We start from the raw sequence: 22,668 nt of genomic DNA on the forward strand, positions 1-22,668 counted from the left end.
CTTGGCTTCACACCTTTGGTTTGGCAGAATTCTTGATAGAGCCGGTACATTGCTGAAATACTCAAGTCTAGAGATAAATATTTCTTAGAAGAATGAGATCGTGAATAATTACTTTCGTAGGAAGGAAACATGTTAATATGTTCCTTTATTAAATCAATGTCATCGGAAGGAACTTTTGGATGATTTGAATGTTTACCGCGTCCATCTTCAGAACACACTCCTCCTTCAGAGGAGTTACTCTTACCTTCTTTTGTGTTAAACAAAATGTATTGAGGAACATATTCTGACATACTTCTAGCTTAGTCTGCAAGGAAGCCATGTAAAGAAAGTACTTTCTGGAATATTTTCGTCTGCTTGCAGTTCCTTCAGGTTTATTCCTTAAACACTCCACATGTTTATTTTCCTCATACACATGATTAGCTATGAGCTGATTTTTAGCTTCTGGGGACAATTTGTAATATTCCATGAACATTTTTTTCTCTGTCATTGTCACTTACTTTTTCTCCGCAATTTTTCCTGCACTTGCACGACGATTTCATAACCTTAGCAGGTATAACTTTTCCTTTCGATGTCACATATTGCTTTCTTTGAGTTTTCAGTTCTTTCCTCTGATTTTTTTCCCCATAATTTTTGGTTTTGCTTTCTTTTTCTGGACGAATCTTGTGGATCACATTTCTTCCTCCCCCTTCCACTGAACTTTGTTGTTTCATTGCCAAGCTGCTGTTGAATTTGATCAATTTCTTCAGTCCTTGAAGATATTTTAGCTATCCTTCGTACAGCTTAATTCCCTCCGTCACTGCTTTCGTCACTACTTTCCCCATCACTTGGAACATACTCATCAGAATCTTCAAATATTATATCTTCATCAGAACTTGAAATCTCGTCTGGCAATAATGATGAATATGCATTTCCTTCTCTACTCGTACTGGGAAAACCTTGAAGAAAATAACAATGAAATCAATTAATAGGCGGTTCACAATATTTTAGATCGGTATTAAGTAGAGATACCAGTCAATTTATGGGTTTGGGCTGGAAAAATGAGGTATAAAATAACAGTTTATTTTAGTAAACTTACCTTCAAGGCAGAGTGATGACTTGTGCGCTAATATTTCAGGTGGAGTTGGTTCCTCATGCTCTTCCTTGTCGCACATTGGGCCATTTGTCGAGTAGGATTCTGATAAACAATGTGTAATATGCCCTAGAAGTTATAAAGTAAATAATGTTATGATAATACGCTAAGAAAAATATCCCTCATGAAAACAGGACACTTGTATTCGATTATTATTAGCGTTATTAATGTATTCGTACCTTCAAAACAAGATGATGACTGAAGTCCTGATTTAACTGGTACATTTTGTTGTCCAGACTCCTCACAGACTACATTTATGACGTCTGACCGATCATGTTTTGTAGCTTGCTCTAAAGTAAAGAACAAATAATAGTAAGAAACCTGACTACAAATATGTAATCAAAATAAACCTAATTACTGTATCATACATGAAAAACAAGCTATTTGTGGTTATTATAATGAACAGATTTACTTACCACTAATGTCAAAGCCTGTCTTCTGGCACAAAGATACCATTATCCGGCCTCTGTAAAACATGATGTGTGTGCCTACCAAGACTCTTTACTGTAGATTCCTCATTGACAATGCACTAAAGTGTTCCGGGAATTGTTAAAGGAACAACACTTATTATTGTGTATTCCCGCCAGATTTAAGACCAATGTCACAGCACTGTTTCAATTGTTGAAACAATCTGTCAGCAATAAAGGCCAATGTCGACATTGGCCCTTCTTGAAACAAATGTAAAATAAGAGAGAGGGCCAAGACATTGGCCCTTTTATGCTAATGAGAATCTTGCTAAAACACTTTGGAGCTTACATCTTTAAACGCCAGTATCCTCTAATCCTATGTGACTCAGACATTGGCCGTTTTAACAATACGGAGAGCACATGAAACTGTATGGCGTACACCAATAAAACCTGTTTTGATAAATCTTGACATTGGCCCTTTTAGAACCAAGCCACAGAATTATGTTTCCTTTCATTTTCGTTGTGGCTTTAAGTGGATGCGAGTTGCGTGAATGCCGCATGCTTTCCTTGGTGAACCCTGGAAAATATGATATCATGTTTTTGTTTCTTTGAATGTACGGTATATATTGCCATTTACATGTTTTGTTTGTGTGGCTCCTATCCGCATTTGTTTGTTATGCTCATGAGTTTGTTCATGGCTCGAGATGTATATTTTGTGCGTAGGATGTTTTGCCACTCAGCGTGTTATATATTGTACAGTTAGGTTAGTTCCCCCCACCCCTTTTGCGCATTAGATCACGTCTTTTCTTAAGGTTAGGGACCCCACTGCAACGTCAGGTGTGCAGAAATGGGGAACGTACTCATCTACAGTTAAAAGTGTTAACAAAAAGTAAAGCCAGGAGCGTGGTGCGTGCATGCAAGCCCGTGTCTTAAAATTAATTTTTAAAAAAACTTAAAAATTTAAAAATTTGATTTGATATGTTAAGTATGTGTGTCGGCAGACTTGTGAATTTGTAAAATATTCTGATTCTCAAGATGACTTTATCCAGCTGTAAAGGAATACAACAATCTGAGTCATGTAAATCTGATTGATACTTTGCTATTTTTAAATATTTATCTTGTTTATTTTAATGTGCAAGGAAGGAGAGGCCGTGGACGACCACGATTGAGATGGAAGGATACAATCCAATGCAGTATAATAGAAAGAAACTTGGAGTGGGACACAGTGTTGGAGGAGGAGTGGTGGAAAGTCCAAAAAAAGTGGAGAGGAACCATCTTTGCCCCTACCTGGCTACACCTGGGTAAAGGGAAATGATGACGACGATGATGATGATGATGATGAAGACATATTTGTAGTCCTTCAGTTTTCCATTTCTGAACCAAATTTAATTTCAGTTATCTTTATTTAATAACTTCTACTTGAATAGAATCTCATATTAAATTTAATTTAATGTGCAGTGTTGCCTTTTTATATTTTGAATAAGATTTAATTCCAATTGTTGTCTTAAGTAACTTCTAATTAGAATAGCCTCTTGCCTTGAATTTAATTTAAACTTCATTTGATTTAATGATTTTACATAGAACATACAGTGTTTCTTGTTGTTGATTAAAAGAACCATGCACTGAATGAACTATTTAACAAGGCAAAACATATTTGCTTAAAAAAATATATATTCAATAGAATTTTTAGCTGTAAGAGCAGTATCCTTTATCTATGATTAATTAAATCAATGCTGTTACTGAGCGAGTTGTGCATGCGGTTAGGGTTGCATAGCTGTGAGCTTGCATTCGGGAGATAGTGGTTTCAAACCCTCCTGCCAGCAGCCCTAAAAATGGTTTTCTGTGATTTCCCCATTTTCACACCAGGCAAATGCTGGGGCTGTGCCTTATTTAAAGTCATTGTTGCTTCCTTCCCACTTTTAGACTTTTCCTGCCCCATCGTCGCCACAAGATCTATCTTTGTCTGTGTGACGTAAAGCAAAATTGTAGAAGAAAGAAATCAATACACTTAAAATTGAATATCTTTTTCCATTAAAGCTGAGTTAACATACCCTTTTGTACCTTACAACAGTTGCTCAAAATGGTGGCCACCTACCTCAATGCAAACATGACTTTGGCATACGAGTTTCTTCCACTGCCTTCCAAATGTCCCTGGTGTGTGTAGAATCACATCACAGGTGAATACAATCCAGGCAAAATGTAAATAAATACATGTAAAAATAGCTTTAATAAATCTGGGAAGCAGTAATAGTGATAAGACATGTTTAGGCCCATATCTCTCTAAGCTGGCTTCTCAGGTCCTAGGTTCCTTGTCTCAAAATATTCAGCAGAGCATCCCCTAAATCCTGCTAGAGTTTAGTATGCTCTTACTGAAATTCCTGAATATCTTTTCATATTATCATAACTATGTTTTCTGCTCCTTGATATGTTGTCATATTCCCCTGAAAGCATCTCTCCTGTTCCATCCCATATGCATTTATTACTTAAGTGTAAATTTTATTTCATTTCATAGCTCCCTCCCTCCAGTATTCAAAGGTCCAACTAAAGAAGAAACAAAAGCAGGGAAGAAATGTTATTTCTGTAATTATATGACCTCATGGAGAAAAATTGCCATTAAATTGAATTCAATGTCAGTATAAGAAAATGTAGTATTCCATATCTATCTGTTCTACTTTTCAGTGTGAAGTAACAATTTTTACTACTGTAGCTTCATGTTTTAAATTCCAGACCTGGTACCACGGGAAAACCTAGACCGATGGCTTAAGTATTTACGTAGGTTCTTCCCTGCTGTACCATTCAAGGCTACCACCCAAATGCAGAACAGAAGATTAGGTCATAAGAAAATGGCAAAACATTTGCCAGAAAAGGCTATGAAGAACTCAACGTGTGTAGGAGCAGAGTTGCTGATGTCATTACTTGGTAATTACTGCCGCAACAAGGATATCAAGACATGTATATCTGTTGGAATAGTAGGTAAGTATTGCCAAGACTGTAATCTGTTTATAAATGCTTCTTATCTCACTTCTCTGAACGTCCGGGTCTAGTTAAATATTAACCTTTTAATCAGATCAAGAATGAAAGGTCAAATCAAATAAATTTATACTTCAGTTTTGACATTTTTCACTGTATTCTAATGACTTTTGATCCCTGTTTTTTTTTAACTTACTGTCGCAAATTATAAATACAGGTAACATGACTGACCTGTTCAATTTATTGTTTGATAATTGTTGTCTCAATGCTTATGGTATTGGCCTCTTCGAAGATTCTGATGTTTGTTCAGCAGCCCTGCCATTTAACTCTTAGTATTCTCCTAAGGCAGTACTGAAGATATTTTTCCAGACATTTTAGGTGTCTTCTGTATTTCAGGTTTGATGCCAGTCAATAAATAACTTGCATTCTGTTAATGTTAAGTGCTAATGTGATACTAGCTTATGCTTGTTTAACACTCTCCCCTTCTACAATTAAACGAATGTGTACTTATTTCAGCTGGGTGAGTGTTTCTTTCAGTGGTAATTAGTTTGAAAATATCATCATCAAATATAAGGAAAAAAATGTTCTAATTCTATATCACCCAAAGGAAGAAAATAATGAAGTCATACTCTTCACGAAGTCCTCAGGCTTGATGTAAGAGTGTTTATTTGTTCACAAAAAATTAGGCCTGGAACTAATGTAGTTCATGTGTGAAGGTTATGAATAACGTTGTATCCTATGCTGCCATCACAGTCATTTTCACTTCCCACTTCACTGAGTGCACTTAACCACCGTTTACACTTTCACAACCTGAATTTTCATTCACCATCTATAACCAGAAGTCTGCGGTTGAACTTCCGTCTGAGTGGAATGAAGTTCTCCAAAACTCGAGAGACAAACCAAGACCATTTAAAGTCAGTTCTTGTGACAATCAAGAAATATTCAGATTGTGGAATACCTTTCTTTCCCCACTACAAGTAAAACAATGTCCCTTTAATACACGTCCAGTGAGGAAACTGAAGATTGTCCGTCACCATCCTAAAATGATCTTACATCAGCAAACTTACAATGGCATGGATGATGAAGGTGTTGTCACCAAACTGAAGAGGATACTCTTATCTCTACCAGAAGGCTGCTTTCACCTTCCTGAACTAGCATATGATGGACCTATACCTGTCCCAAAAGCAAAGTTTGATGACCTTCAGCACCTGAAAAATTTTGTTCTGTCAAAGCCCAAAAATTTTATGCATCACTCCCTCATTTGTGAAGTGTACTGTGTACTTAAGAAGCCTATTATTAGTTTCAGGTAATGATGAAGGCCAATAAACAAGTGACATTTTAAATGTTCCAAAAACTACCACACAAACAATATATTCATATTATTTATTTATTTAGCGTGTGGCTTATATAGACAATATCAGTAATATATATACATATTTACAGCTGAGAAACAAAGTAATGTGTGCTTCACAATTGAATATCAAGTTTTTCTATCCAACGTACAGTATCTGGAGATACCAGCAGGAAGTCATCTTCATCACAGTGATAGGCTTGAATCTTACATTCCCTGATGATATGACGAATAGTCTGGTGTGGAGCTCCGCAGTCACAGTCTGGATTAGATAGCTTTTTCCACTTATGGAGAGCGGCTCTGCACCGGCCATGTCCTGTTCTGATTCTATTCAGGGCAGTCCAGGTCTTGCGTGGTAGGTTGGATCCACTTGCAAATCTGGGACCTGAGAAGAAGGTATGAAGGCACACATCCATTGCTGCTTCCCATCTACTTTTCCACTCATCAAGAGATTTAAAATGCTTAGCATCCATGTTAGCAGCATCACGCAGAGTTGCATGGCGTGATTTTAGTCTATTAAGATTCAGAAGTGGAAGGTCACTATTCACGGGTAGACTAGGATTTCTTGAGATCTTGTGGAATTCCTTCATAAGGGCATTAGATCGGTGTAGATCAGGTGGCATTATACCAGTTAGCAGTGGAAGCCAATGAACTGTAGTAGATGTGATTGCGCCAGGTATGATGCGCATTGTGGTATTAAGCTGGGTGTCAACAAGACTTGTATGATGACTGTTCATCCAAACAGGTGCACAATACTCAGCACTTGAATACAACAAACCCAGGGCTGAAGATCGCAAAGTGGTTGCTGAAGATCCCCAGGTAGTTCACAGTTTATGAAGGATGTTATTTCGAGACTTCAACTTTTGTGCTAAGTTCAAGAGGTGTTGTTTGAAGGATAGTGTACGGTCCAAGATGACACCAAGGTATTTTGGGTTCCAGTTATGATGAAGAATTCTCCCTCTGAAACTAACATTCAATTTCACGTTCGCCAAATGATTATTTAAATGGAAGCAAGACACTTCTGTTTTACTCACACTGGGTTGAAGTCTCCAGATTTTGAAGTAATTTTCCAGTGAACACAGGTCTTTGGTCAGAATCTCTTCAGTCGTCTCCATTACCTGATCTTGTACAACTAGAGCCAAGTCGTCGGCATTGCAGAATTTTCTGGATGAAGTGTCAGGAAGGTCAGAGAGATATAAGTTGAACAATAATGGTGAGAGAACTGATCCTTGGGGCAATCCGTTGTTTAGCTTCCTCTCCTTGCTTATCTTGCTTCCAGTGATTACTTGGAACTTCCGATCACTTAACATGTTGTTAATCAGTTGAGCCATTGTTCTGCATGGTATGACACGAAGAAATTTGTAGATAAGGCCTTCCCTCCATACAGTGTCAAAGGCAGCAGTGAGATCAACAAATGCTACAGATGTTTTCAGCTTCATTTGATATCCTGCCTCAATGAAGGATGTGAGAGACAATACTTGGTCACAGCAGCTCCGTCCTGGTCTGAAGCCTGCCTGTTCAACTGGAATATGCTCTAGGATTATTCTGTTATATATCAACCTTTCAAAAAATTTGTAGCAGCAACTAAGTAGGGCAATGGGTCGATAGCTTTCTACCTTGTTGCTGGGTTTGCCAGGTTTCAGAATAGAAATTATCTTTGCCTTCTTGAACTCCAATGGAAGTTGACCAGTCAGCAGGATGTCAGTAAAGAACTCTGCCAACCATTTCTTAGCATATCCTCCCAAATGAATCAGAAATTCTGGATGGATGCCATCGAAACCAGGTGACTTAAAAGGTTTGAGGTCCTTCAGTCCCATGCCAATGTCTAAAACTGTGAAGGGACATGCATATTCAGATGAGGGAGATGTTGTCTTTTTCAAATCACAAAGTTGTCGTCTAATATGTTTGGTATGTTTCTTGTCGGGAGGCACTCTTGATGTGGTAATGATGTGGGAAGCAATTTCGTCAAGTGTTACTCCTGAAGGTTTTCTGCATACTGATCCACTTCCTCCCAATCTTCTCAGAAGGCTTCATGCTTCTTTGCTTGAGTGGGTAAAGTCCATACTTTCAACTATGTCTGTCCATTTCTGCCTTCGAGATAAGTCTAAGCTGGTCAAAAGTTCCGTAGCTATCTCTTGGTCATTACTTTGCTGGAATTGTTGGTACAGTGTTTCACTTTCATCACTCCATCCTGGGATATATTCTATTCGATGTCCTCTTGGCGTACACTTTTTAGCTGTTGTTGTTACTGCACCGATGGTAGTTCTTATGAGATGGAGGGATCCAGCTAATGCACTTATCCAGTTCTCTTGAAAACTTTGCCCAGTCAGCTTTCTGGAAGTTCCATCAAGCATGTGGAGTTGATCGTATGACAGGGACCGTGCAACCAATTTGTATTATTACAGGTCTGTGCTGGCTGTTGGGGAAGGCATCTATCACTTTTCTTGTGGCATTGATCGGGAAACCTCTTTCATTGCAGGTAACAAAACATAAGTCAGGATTAGAATCCTTGTCCCAAGCTGTTGACCTGAAAGTACCTTGATCTTCGGCATCGAACACTAGATGAAGATTGTTCACTTCAGCCCATTCTGCAAGCATACTTCCATTTTCATCATTGTCAGAGTATTTCCAAAATTCATGGTGACTATTGAAGTCCCCTATATAAATTGCACGATGTTCTGCAATTTGTAAGACAAAATCGGGCCAGGGTGTCTTAGGTAGCTTATAAACATATTTGTTATAGTGATATCATGCACTTGTATGACAACCGTATGTATATCTTCCTTCACATTAACAGAAATTAGACCAAGCTCGATAGCTGCAGTCGCTTAAGTGCGGCCAGTATCCAGTATTCGGGAGATAGTAGGCTCGAACCCCACTGTCAGCAGCCCTGAAAATGGTTTTCCGTGGTTTCCCATTTTCACACCAGGCAAATGCTGGGGCTGTACCTAATTAAGGCCACGGCCGCTTCCTTCCCACTCCTAGCCCTTTCCTGTCCCATCGTCGCCATAAAACCTATCTGTGTCGGTGCGACGTAAAGCAACTAGCAAACAAAAAAAAAAAAAAACAGAAATTAGTGGAGCCTCGTTTAGGTTGCTCCGAACATACGTAGCAATACCATATACCTCGTGATAAGTTGCACCAAGAGCAGTATATCCAGGAATTCGACCTCTGCTTCGGAATGCTTCTTCGTTGGAAACATGAGTTTCCTGAACGGCGACAATGTCGATGTTATTGTCCAACAGGAATTTTGACAGATAGTCACATTTTGCCTTGCTAATGCTCTCGACATTCAGTTGTAGGAGTCGGATAGATGGACCAATGTTTCTCGTTAATGAGTTCTGAGAAGAACTGTTTCTATTATTTCGTCGAAAATATGTCATTGCCAGGAGATCCTGTGGATAGTCTGGCTGCCTGTTTTCGCTGTTGCTCAGTTAGCACCACCCAGGAGGCATGTGTAGGGCAATTAGAGGTTAAACCTACGGACGTGAGCAAATCAATTTTGCCTAGATTTTTGTGACATGAATCAATTACTGTATAATATAATTTTTATAATACTACATAAATGCAGAAAGTCTATCTACATAATAAATATATGCCAAATATGTTATTCATCAGTGAAACATCAAAATAACTTGTTTTTTGTTTAGGATTTAGGTATTTCATTTTAAAATTAAAACCGCTGTTTTCTCCAAACTTTGTTTTCTGGACCCTCATCTTTATTCCCCTGGACTCTTCATTTAGTACACTTTCTTTCATGGAGAAAAGCAGAATTATTATAAATGAAGGACACGTCGCCATAAGACCTATCTGTGTCGGTGTGACGTAAAGCCCGTAGCAAAAAAAAAAAAAATGAAGGACAGCCACGTCCAACTCTGAATGTAACTACACGACTTAGGTCGTGTGTTTGTCATTTCATCAGAAATATTAACGAAACAGACCATTGGATTAGTGAACGGGAGCCATCCATGACGCACATGATGCGTCAGTGGCACCCGATGAGCTTTTCACCTGCAGTGTCGTTTGATGCAGCGTATGCATCATGACGGATAAAGAAGTGGAATTGGGGAAATAATGTTTTGTTCAATCGTAGATATTTAATAACTTTCCTAGACAGATAAATATGTTTTTCAACATTTCTGTCAAAAATGCTATGTGGTAAAATCCGTGTTATTGCTATGTGAACAATCGCTGTACGGCCTAGTCAATGCAGTAGCCTCTAATAGTGCACTTCAACAAACACAGGTAGAAATATGGCATTGTTTGGAGTCAATTACTTCTATCTTTTGCAGAATTCCATAAAATATGGCTCCAGAAACAAGCCTGGCTGTCCTGGACACACTCTACTATAGTACACAAAGTCCTGTGCCGCCGCCCCCTTCTAACACTGTCTGCACAGCTTCCATGATCCACACCCATTCTCCTTAGCTGCACATTTATGGCAAAATGTAAAAATGTATACCTGTAGGTGGGATGATAGATTTTGGGAACCTTCTGCAGAGGAAACCCTGCAACCTCACTATTCTCTGTTGATATCACAGAAAATTATGCCAAATTGTAACGACTACAGAGATAGTAACTAACAATTAACCTGATATCCAGTAGGAGCTTTCTGTTAAACAACAGCTTAACAATGCACCAATAAGAGGTCCGCTTGTTTACATAGGTGCCAGTGGAAATATGAGCTGTAATGTTTGGCCTGGAGTGTGACGTCATCGATACTAAGCAAAAGTGGAGTCATGACACACGTGTTGTCATCGGCCGCGAACGTGTTGAAATTGGAGCATATGTGCTAATTAATACTAGGTTGCAGTGCAGTATCAGTAATTTTTGTATAATTTTAAACTTACAAACCATCAAGGGTTATGAACTTCATGTTGTTGGTCCGTATTGAACTGAGATAACATATAGATATAAACAGGAGAGTTTTCCACCTATTCAATACAATAGTTGTATTTACAATGTTATTTACATTACATGGGACTAATTTTAAACCCTACTCGGGGTCATCATCAGCCATATTTAAACATACACAATATTTGACGAAATCCTAAAACATGTTTCTAAGCGATAAGAACCTTATGAATATATAATTTACAATATGATGTGTGGTTGAACTAGGCAAGGTGCTGTGGCGCTCAAAATCTTGCAAATGAAAGTGAAATATTGCAAGTGACAAAGGTGAGCAAAATATAATACAAGTACACTAAACACGCTAAAAAAGTCTGGGTATAAATGTACAAATGAGATGCTCTGTGTTGTAGGTCAATTTCAGTATGATTTTAGACATATGGTGTATCAGATGGAATTCAGTAGGTCCTGGTAATACATAACGGTTGTGGACCGAGTGTTATGGTACTAACATGACACATATAATAAAAGTATACAATGTGCAATGTTTAAGTAACAAACGTGAAGATGATACCCTCTAGAAGAATCTGTGAAGAGTTGATTATACACTGTTTCAGCTTAAGCAGAAAATTTGATACTTGGCGTATTAAGTAACCAAGCTATGGTGATAGGGCTGCATGGTTGATTGTTGGAATTGTGCAGACTGAATATGAAGTTATAGAATTCTTCTTGAGAAGAAAGTAGACACTGAGCGTGGTGATATTAATGGGTTGAACTCTCAGTTCATAGCGGAAACAAATTGGACCTCGCGCGGCGGTGTGTGCAGCTTAGCTGGTAGTGTGCAACACACTCTACTATAGTACACGAAGTCCTGTGCCGCCGCCCCTTTCTGACACTGTCTGCACGGCTTCACGATCCACACCCATTCTCCTTAGCTGCACATTTACTGGCAAAATGTGAAAATGTGTTCCTGTAGGTTCCTGTAGGTATATGTTACAAACCATTATTCTGCAAACTCCCGTGGATTTTCTCGTTCTATTGATATATGGCTGAGTATGGCGGGTCGATAGTAGTTCTGATAATGATACCAGATGGCAGTATGGGGCACGGTGGCCAGTGATGTGCTCCTCTTTGGTCTTTGCAAGCAAGTCAAGCGAGTAACCTAACCTCACAAGTAGCACGCCATAATCGTCTACCCAGGCCAGGACCTGCAGAACTGCTCGTGTTGTGTCTTAATATTTGTTTTGGCCAAAATGTCAAAAAAGAAATATGATGCAGTGTTTAAAAGTGCTTATAAGGAAGAGTTTCCCTGTTTGAATGAATCCAGAAAGGGGCCAACATTCACACTCTGTACTATATGTAGGTGTGATTTTTCAGTTTTGCATGGCGGGAAGTGTGATATACTCAAGCATATGCAATTGAAAAAACATAGGGAGAGTATCCAATGTGTAGAAAGAAACCAGAAACTGAACTTTTCATGTAAAAACCAAGATGTAAATCCTGTGACGAATGCCGAGGCGTTATTTACGTCATTTATCATAGAACATAACCTGCCTGTAAATTGTGCCAATCACATGGGACCTTTGCTTTACAAAATGTTTCTGATGCGGAAATCGCTAAACGATATGGGTGTGCTAGAACGAAAACAGCGGCTGTCATTACAGAAATGTGCATGGAAGAAAGGGTGAAAATTGTATCACATTTGCAGGTGAATGCATTTTCTGTTGTTACTGATGGTAGCAATAAAAGCAACTTGGAAATATATCCCATTGTTGTAACATATTTTAGGCCTGAACTCAATGAAATTCAGAGTTGTCTACTCTCTGTGCCTAATTTAGAAGGGGATGCTACTGAAGCTGACATTGCCAATCTTTTGCTCTCAACTTTTCAGGAATTCCACATTCCATTAAAAAACTGCCTAGCTCTTGGTGCTGATAATGCTCCAGTAATGGTAGGATTAAAGAATGGTGTGGCAGGATGTTTGAAGCGATAAAATAGTAACATAATCATCGTTGGCTGCTCATGTCACCTAATTAATCTTGCTGCAGAGAAGCGTGTGCGTGCTTGGCCGTAAATGTAGATGAAAGTATAATTGATATATTTTATTATCTGGAAAGGAGTCCAAAGAGAAAAGAAAAGTTCACAGAATTTCAGACTTTACATAACACAGAGATAGGAAAATTCTGAATCATGTGCCGACTCGATGGTTATCACTAAGAAGGTGTTTAGGTAGGATTTTGCTGCAGTGGAACCCTTTGGTTACTTTATTCAGCAGCAAAATTGTGAGTAAGGATTCTCAGATGGGAACTTTGAAGACTTACAAAATTCTTAAGCACAGTTTAAGTGCAGATGTGTCTTGTTTGACTGAAAAGGTGAAGGATTGTCATAACATTTCACCACACTCCTCGGTTAAAAGGAAAACCCAGTCGTCAGTTTCACAAAGAAAAGAAACTACTGATGACACTAATAGCCATGCATTGTCACATGAAGAACGACTGTTCATGTTCCTTTCATCAAATTTACATAAATCTTTTTGCCTTTTTCTCTCAAGTTTTATAGATATCTTTGAGAATCCAAACGTAGCTCTTCAGTCAAGTACGCCCCACATCCACTTATTGAGGTCAGTTTTGGAGGAACTATCGAAGAATGTGATGGCAAGTTTTGTGAAACCACATGTTATTAAAAGCTCTTCCTCTCTCCTTGATGTAGATTATCATACTCCAGCAAACCGAAAGGATGATTCTGATCTGATGATAGAGAACTCTGCATTTGTTTTGGTGAACACTTTGAAGTCTGAGGAAAAGTGCATATTCTTTAAGTCTGTTAGAAAGTGTTTCTCTTCATCATGTGACTACATGGTGCATAAATTTCCGTTCAAAGATGAAGTTTTAATTAATGCGGAAGTTGCAAATATTTCTGCTATAAGTAAGGCATCATTTTCTAGCCTTAGATTTTTCATTAACAAGTTTCCGAACATTCTGACTAGTGAAACGGAATGTTTAGATAAAGAAACTGATATTCTGCACTCCCAGTTCTGTAACTTTCAGCTTGAAGGAACAGATCTGGCATAAGGAAGAATTGATGTTCAGTGGGCATTGGTAGGTCAGATGAAATCAACTGATGGTGTACTTAAATATGACAGACTCTCTAAGGTAATGCTTGCTATTTTATCAATTCCACATAGCAATGCAGAATATGAAAGGATTTTTAGCAGAGTCACAAAGACAAAAACACAGTTCAGATCCTTGCTGTCTGAACAAACTTTGGAGAAACTTTTAACCTTGAAATCAGTTCAGCAAGGAAAGTGCTTTGAGCAAAAATTTAGTTCCGAGTTTCTGAAGAAGGCTAAGTTTAAGTCAGCTACGGGTGTGTTGAACAACAATTAGTCGTAATGTGATCACCATGTTGAAGAATGAGAAGTCACATGTTCCTATAGTTCTGGTATGTCCAGTATTTAGTATTCACATATAAATGATGAAAAATATATACAGGGTGAAGCGTAATTCGCGCACTCGGGCGTCGCAGCGCGACTCGTCACATGCCAGCAATAAAAAAATGTCTCTTACAAATTTTCGTCTTGCGAGTATATCCGGTAGAAAACGGACATTGAAGAGTAACAATCTGACAACACTGTAACCATATGTAGGGTAACTACCGCTGTCAGCACGTTCTCGTCGTGCTGTACAGTTGTTGCAGTGGGTAGAGTTTTTGGTTGGCATGCAGGAGGTGGATGGTTCGATCCTGGGTTGAGGCGCATTTTTTATTTGCTAATTTCCACCTGACATTACCTACTGTAATACAGTAAGACACCGTTTCTGAGGTCACATGTATCCTACATTTACAATATTTTGTAACGCTGAAACAACAAATACCTGGTTAGACTAATAAGAAACAGACAGCTGAAACAAAGAGGTTTCACATCTAGTAGATGAAGTGGTGCGGATAAATTCACGCCCACGACGTGGAAAGGGCGCTTTTCAAAGCTGACCAATGAAAACGATTGTTCGTCCATTTCTAGGATCGTAGTATGTAAGTGCAAATGGTTTCTAGAGGACACACTGCAATCGCTGTTGACAATTAAGATGCCAGATACCATACCACCTGGAAATAAAAAACATATGCCTCATCCCAGGATCGACCACTCGACCTCCTGCGTGCTACCCCGAAACTCTATCCACTGGACCAACTGTACAGTAGGACTGACTTCTGCTGACAGAGGTAGTTACCCTACATTTGGTTACAGTGTTGCCAGATTGCTACTCTTCAACGTCGTTTTTCTGCCGAATATACTCGCAAGGCGAAATTTTGTAAGAGACATTTTTTTATTGCTGGCATGTGAGGAGTCGCGCTGCGACGCCCGAGTGCGCGAATTACGCTTCACCCTGTATATGTAGGCCAGTATATTGAATTATAATGAATTATTACATGTTCTGCCATCAGTGATGTGTCGTAATACGTCACGATTCACTGCCAAATTTCTCATGATTTTTTACTTTCGAAAGTTGGCATGTCTGGTTATGTCTTTCCTTTTTGAAACATTGTATCTACCTCCTTACTCCTTGGGCCTACCCTCTGTAATTCATCTAGTTCTTAGAGCAGCAATATCAATGTCTAATCTTGCCAAGTCTTGGGCCACAATTGCTGTTTGATATTGTGGTCAAGTGTTGCACATGGCTAACCCTAAACAAAATATCTAAATAATTTGAAGACTAAAGCTTTAGGCTTTACACTGCTAATATTAGGACTTCCACACCCAGCAACACTGGAATACTGAAAAAAAACCTCCAAAAATGTGGAAGTTGTAAATTAAGTTGCACATTTTTTGAAATACTCTTTTCTAATTTTATCCAAATGTTTCTATAGGAAATTAGAATAAAAATAGTATCTGTAATGATATTTTTGTTACCAGTATGTTTTATCCCAGGGAAAAAAATTGGACATAATCCCTAAAGTTTGTAGAAGGGGAAGAAGAAATGTACAAGGGAAGAATATCTGACCACCCATATACCACAAAAGGATTTCTATCATTCAGCCTTGCCATCCTGGGCAAAGGGATTTTTTTCAACCTCTGAAGTCCATGTCTCCAACAACCACAACAACAACAACGTCATGAGCCTTTACAACAAAACCTTTACAGCTAGGCTTATCCCAACCAATTGGTTGACTGCCATATCTCTTGGGCCATAAACTCTGTCTCCATACTCCCTAAGCAACCTAATTCCCTTATTCTTCATGACCATGTATCAACCTGGTCTACACATAATCACATTTTCAGTCTTCTCTCATCCTCGCCCTCCCTCTGGGATCTTTATCCAAAAAGCCCCACAGTCGCATTTAATTGTCCACCTAACCTCAAAAACATACTCGCTATGAGGAACCATATCAACCTCCACCCCTTTCTGGCTTTCCCCCCCCAGCCCCCCTTTGAATTCAGCCTTGTAAGGTGTGCCGTTTACGTATGCCAAGCGCCACTTTTACCAGCAGCATCACTAACATGTCTTACACCATATAAAGTGGTCATAACTGTACATCATCATCATCATCATCATCATCATCATCATCATCTGCCAGCTTCAGTGCAGACTCTGTTCAGCTTTCTACATTGGCTTAACTAGCATCACACTAGGTAAATGTATATCCAGCCTCCACAGTACCTTCAAAACCCCTAACGTGGTTCTTCCTGTCCCCATTCACACCAGGCACCATCAAACCATGTTGGATGGGTGTTTCACACTCAAAGTCCTCAAATATTTACCCCCAATTTCTCACCCTCTTAGAGATTCCGAAGTTGAACATCAACTGGTGCTCAGGTCTAGAGAAGCACCCCAGCCTTAACGTTATATTCTTTTGTCTGTCTGTCTGTCTGTCTGTCTGTCTGTCTGTCTGTCTGTCTGTCTGTCTGTCTGTCTGTCTGTCTGTCTGTCTGTCTGTCTGTCTGTCTGTCTGTCTGTCTGTCTGTCTCTCCACTCCCTTTATCTCATACAGCATCTACTTGTTAGCAGTGACCTCTACCATGTATTATTCTATCTTCCACTGACGAAGGCTGCAGCCAAAAATTTCGGACCCATGACTTTCTTTTGTGTGTGTGCTCTTTCCACGCAGTCTTACATGCTAAGATGAACAGTATAGAGGCCACCATTGTTGGTCACCAACTCAGATGGACTGGACATGTCCAGCACATGACAGATGACAGACTTCTTGAAAAATTCTGTTTAGTGAAATCAATACAGGCAGGTGACCCCATGGTGCCCCTCTGAACTGCTATAAAGATCAGATTAAGAAGACCTTCAGGAGCACTGATATTGATCCAAGTACTTGGTGTATCATTGCAGCATTGCAGCAGCTGGTGCACAACTACTGCAGCTGCTGTTGCAAAATTTGAATGTGAACATTGTAGACAGAAAGTTAAAAAAAAGTCAGAGGTGTAAATAACATCAGGCTCAACCACAACCTCCACCTTCTATAAGCTGCAACAAATGTGGTCGTATTTTTCATGCCAAGATTGGTCTCCTTAGGCAGGTTGCACATTTATCTGAATTTTGCAAGCTGCATGCCAAATGTTTTGCATGCTGTCTATTGGAGCGCCAATGTCACCGCTGATGTGCTTGTGGTAGTACAGTCCACCAGAAAGCATCTAACTTTTTTCACGCGCTATGGAGCAACAGAAGCACTGAATCAGTCTAGTTCTCAGTTTACTTTATCTGAAAATTGGAAACAGTCCTGAATTTAACATCAGACTAGTGCAGTTCGAGGAAGAGCAAAAGTCATCACCACAATGCTCATCGAGTAATTACTCAAATACTGTATATGAAAACAGGAGTAACTCTGGAGTGTAGTGGGAGAGGCATTATATGAACAATTTTATTACAGCTATTCAGTATAACTATTTGTAGAGTGCAATATGCACTTGACATTTTCATTAAATTACATAATTTTGTTAGGGGTTGCCTGGCCAAGGTGGTAGAGGCGTGCTCAATTCGCCCGGAAGGACGTGGGTTCGAATCCCCGACAGGAAGTTGTAAAATTTAAGAAATGAGATTTCCATTTCTGGAGGTGCACATGGCCCTGAGGTTCACTCAGCCTGCACCAAAAATGAGTACCAGGTTAATTCCTAGGGCAAAGGCGGCCAGGAACCGCTCTACCCCTTCAAGTGCCGAGGTTACGAATAGTGGAAGCGTTTACCTTCCACCACTCCAAGGGCCTTCATGGCCTGTATGGAGATGACTGTGCTTTGCCTTTTTGTTTTTTGTTACATAATTTTGATATGCTGAAATGCTGTGTCAAAACTACCTGTACATAAGTTTGTAGAGTAGCTTTTGAAAAATAACCTCAATATAACTGCACTTGCAATTCTTTTAAGGTTTGAAAACCTCCACGGATAATCCACGTGCAGATAACCAAGTGTCTACAGTATACCATGATAGATTTTAGGCGTACATACAGTAAAATAATTTTTAAATGTAAATTACAAACATTACTTCATTAGCACATGTTTAAGGTTAGTTACAAAGCCAGTCGTGAAGTGGGACTGAATCTGCATCGCAGTAGTCTTCTATAAGCCGTGTACATTGCTAGCTTCATAATATCCTCTTCCGAAGAGAACAATCTGTAATATTTACTGTAGTTACAAATGAACCTTTCTAAACAAGCACGTGTATTTTGGCAGTATACAGATATGTATGCGGCAGTGGGCTCTGTTGTGCAGATGCCATTCCAGCTGAGCTACAGAATGTATGCATGCAACTTGCACAAAACAGATACGTGTGTGGCCTGCCATAGCCGTCAAAGCCATCTGCATCCCTAAATTCAAGTACAGTATTGGAAGAATCGCAAAAGAAGTATGAATATTTGAATACGAGTATCAGCCGCCGCCACCGACAACATAAATCACTGCTCTCCATGTGTTTCCTAAACATATATATTTTCCTCCTGCTAGCTTTCTTACCTGAGCATTTTTGACCAAAAATGTATTTAATTCTGAATAATAATTGGGAAGAAGCTCATATAATATTGGTAAATTTCTAAACTGGGTACACCTTGAACATGTTTGATTTTAAGTAATTGCATGGAATAGTTTTGCAAAAGGTTTGATATTTCTTGTTCCTATTTTTTATCGGTTTAAGAAGGGAATGAAATTCATTATCATAATCGTTATCAGTTTCCCTCTTCCTGCTCCTGCCGGATTGGGATGTTTATGGCACCTTTCCATCTTTCTCTATCTAATAACCATTGTTTCTCCTTAACTGTGTTACAATCCAGGTTTCTTATAATTCGGGCTATCAAGTGGATGAAATATTTTCTTCCTGATATATCACAATGCTGTTTCACCTTAAGACAAAGGAAAATGGCTTACTTTTATTTTGCATTTTTTGGCATTTTATTGTCTACTGGTCATTTGTGAGGAAGTTTTCATTCTTTTGTAGCATTTTTTTTTTTCCCCCTTTAGCTATCAGAATGAACTTTTTCAACATTGCAGCATTTTACTGTGCAGCAACATATCAGATGTAAACATGTAAAGGCTGCTATATGACCAAAAGAGAGAAAGGTATTGCAATTATTTCTTAGTCAAAGAGTCTTCCAAAAATTCATTTTCAAGCTTTAGTTAGTGCTAATATCCCACTTGCAAAAATCAATAATCCTGCATTACGTAATTTTTACAACAGTATACGGGGCTGAATATTCCAGATGAATCTACCCTCCGAAAGAGTTACTTGGAAGGCTGTTACAAAAATACGAAAGAATTCGGAGCTGTGTGGGAAACAGAAATAATGATGCAGATGAGACAATCTATACATGGCGGTTGAGTGAGGACGTGTGTGAATAGTGCTCCGGTGTAAATGTGTTATTTTTGCTGATTATGCTGGTTTCCTGACTTGGAGTTGTGTCTACCGATGTAGTAAGTTTCAACGGACAGTAATAACACTAAGTTTCACTGGTAGATAGCCGTAATACTGGTTTAATTTGTATTCTTTTTAAAGGATATTGTATGTAAACATTAGGCGGTCAGTGTTGCAAACCCAACGAATTCAAAACACCGGAGTACGGTCTTCACTCTTTGTTCGAGATATCGACTTTGCCTACGCTTGCGATGAGCACCTGTTTGGAGTGTGGAAAATCCGTATCCAGGCAGGATACCACTGCCAAAATACAGTGTTCTAATTGCAGTAAATGGTTTCATTCTAAATGTGTGAATCTCCAAGACAGAGACTTGAAGTTACTCTCATCCAGTGATCATAAATGGAGGTGCAAAGCTTGTCATAGTAAAAAAAGATCGAGCACTGTGAGTGATGAAATGTTAGTAGCTGAGATGCCATCTGTTGGTGACATCTATGAACTTCTGGTTACTCTGAAGGAGGATATGGCAGCTCTAAGGAAATCAACTACTGATATTGAAAGACAGCTAGGTAATTCAATTAATGTCTGCCACGAGAGATTAGATGAGCATCAGAAACTTCTTGATAATCAGCAAGCAATAATAGCAAGACAGCAAACGATAATTGACAATCTGTTATCCGAAAATCAGCGGCTCCAGAAAACAGTACATGACCTTTCGATCCGATGTGATGACAGTGAACAATATTCTAGGGTAAATACTCTTGAAATATATGGTGTTCCCGAGGTTCCCAATGAAAACGTTGTTCAGACCGTCATAAATGTCGCTAGGGCCTTAGATGTTGAGCTTAAAGAGGACATGATTGATGCTTGCCATAGATTAAAAAAGGTCAACAATCGTCCAACTGCAGGCATTATTGTGAAGTTCGTTCGCAGATGTCATAAGGAACAGCTCCTCGAGAGGCGAAAAATCAAAAGAAACTTATCGACTTCTCACCTGGGCTTTACAGTTACTAATCCTGTGTACATTAATCAGTCCTTATCCCTAGGGAGGAGAATTCTGTTTGCTAAGGCAAAACAGCTGCAGCACGACAAAGATTATAAATACCTATGGGTTAATAACAGTGGAAAAATAATGATCAGGAAAGAAGACGGAAGTCCTGTTCATGTCCTTCGTAGTGTCGAAGATTTAGGTAAACTGTAATGCGTTTTGGTTTCCTTTACTACCCTTAATGTTTGTATATTTTCCAATGACCAGTCATTTGTTAACTTCTACATTTTATTTAACATTTTTTATTGCCTTTTAAATGTCAGTGAACAATTTGTCAATTTATTACCAAAACGTTAGAGGACTTCGTACCAAGTGTGAGTTATTTCTTCAAAATCTCCTTTGTTGTTCATTTGATGTACTAGTGTTAACTGAAACGTTCTTGGCGAATGATGTATTTGATAGTGAATTATTCGATGATCGATATGTAGTATTTAGAAATGATAGGGACGCATCACTAACAGGAAAGTCACGTGGAGGTGGAGTATTAATAGCTATTAAAAAGGGATACTGTGTAAAGCTATCCTCTGTTTACAATAGTCAACAATGTGAATCTCTAACTCTTCAAATTCTCGGTAACAATCGAAAGTTATTTATAAATGTTGTTTATATAACTCCCTCTTCCGGCTATTCTGTATATCAGGATTACATTAACTATGTCGAAAACATTGATCACCTTATAATGTCCGATTGCATCATTATGGGTGATTTTAATTTAGCTGAAATTAATGATGTAAATTATAATTTTACTGAAGGATCAACGGCCAGTCGTAGTCTAGCAAATTTCATGTCGTATTTAGGATTGAAATCATATAACAATGTTCTCAATTTTAACTCTAGAACACTAGACTTGGTTTTGGCCAACATACCAATTAATATAAAACATGAAGAATTCGTACTGGTTCCAGAAGATTTGCATCATCCCGCACTCTCTTTATTATCGTTACCAACCAGGAAACTTCCCATTTTTAAGAACATATGCCGTGAATATTATGACTTCAAAAATGCAGATTTTATGAAACTTTACTGTGAAGTGCGTGACTTTGACTGGAACCCGTTGTATTCCTTTGAGAACGTTGACCTTGCAGTAGATTTCTTTTACACCTCACTCTACAAATGTTTTGATGTATGCATTCCCAAGAGGAATCTCATTCAAAAATCCAAATATCCCGTATGGTTTACACATGATATTATCCAAACTCTAAAGCGAAAAAAGAAATGTGCCAGGAAGAGAAAGTTTTCAAAATATTATGACGATCGATTTAGGCAGCTTAGAAGTGAACTAAAATCTAAAATAAACATTGCATATAAAATATATATTCACAACTTAGAAAATGGAATAAAACACAATATTAATAATTTCTGGACGTTTACTAGTAGTAAAAGAGAAACGCGAATAGGTGATAATGCCTATTTCTATAATGACAACACGTATGAAACTGGAAATATTGCGCAAGGTTTTGCGCAATATTTCTCATCGGTGTATACCATCCCGGACTTTAATTATAATATCGATAACATGGACTTGGATGAGATTCCTGTATTACCAACTATGGATGTGCTCAATATTACTTCTATATCAGAAGAGGAGGTAAAACGAGTCATTAATGGAAAACTAAAACCTAAAAAGTCAAGCGGTCCAGATAATATCCCACCTTATATAATTAAAGGATGTGCTGAAATACTGGTTCCACAGCTAACCTTCATTTTCAACCTTTCATTAAAAAAGTCTTGCTTCCCTGAAAGGTGGAAAATATCAAAAATTACACCAGTTCCGAAGGCAGGCGTTCATGAAAATATATCTAACTACCGCCCTGTTTCCATTATTGACGCCTTTGCAAAAGTATACGAACATATACTATATTTTAAGATCTATAATCACATTAAGGCAGGTATTTCCGAATTTCAGCATGGATTTTTGCCTAATAGATCTGTTATTACAAATCTTGTAGGATTTACTCAGACACTGTATGATGTATTGGATAACAACGGAAGAACGGATGTTGTCTATACAGACTTCGAAAAAGCATTCGACAAGGTAGATCATGAAATTCTTGTCCAAAAAATGCACCAGTTTGGG

General features: G+C 38.6%; 1 protein-coding gene across 1 annotated transcript in view; it reads left to right on the forward strand.

Annotated features, from left to right (window-relative positions):
- Nucleotides 1-22,668, forward strand: part of Ns1 (Nucleostemin 1) — a 179,591-nt gene that overhangs the window by 47,003 nt on the left and 109,920 nt on the right. Inside the window, exon 5 of the mRNA XM_067138886.2 lies at nucleotides 4,264-4,509. Coding sequence (XP_066994987.2) covers nucleotides 4,264-4,509 — 246 coding nt within the window. The remainder of the gene's footprint in view (nucleotides 1-4,263; nucleotides 4,510-22,668) is intronic.

The sequence above is a fragment of the Anabrus simplex genome, chromosome 1, assembly GCF_040414725.1.
Source record: "Anabrus simplex isolate iqAnaSimp1 chromosome 1, ASM4041472v1, whole genome shotgun sequence".
In the NCBI taxonomy this organism is placed as follows: domain Eukaryota; kingdom Metazoa; phylum Arthropoda; class Insecta; order Orthoptera; family Tettigoniidae; genus Anabrus; species Anabrus simplex.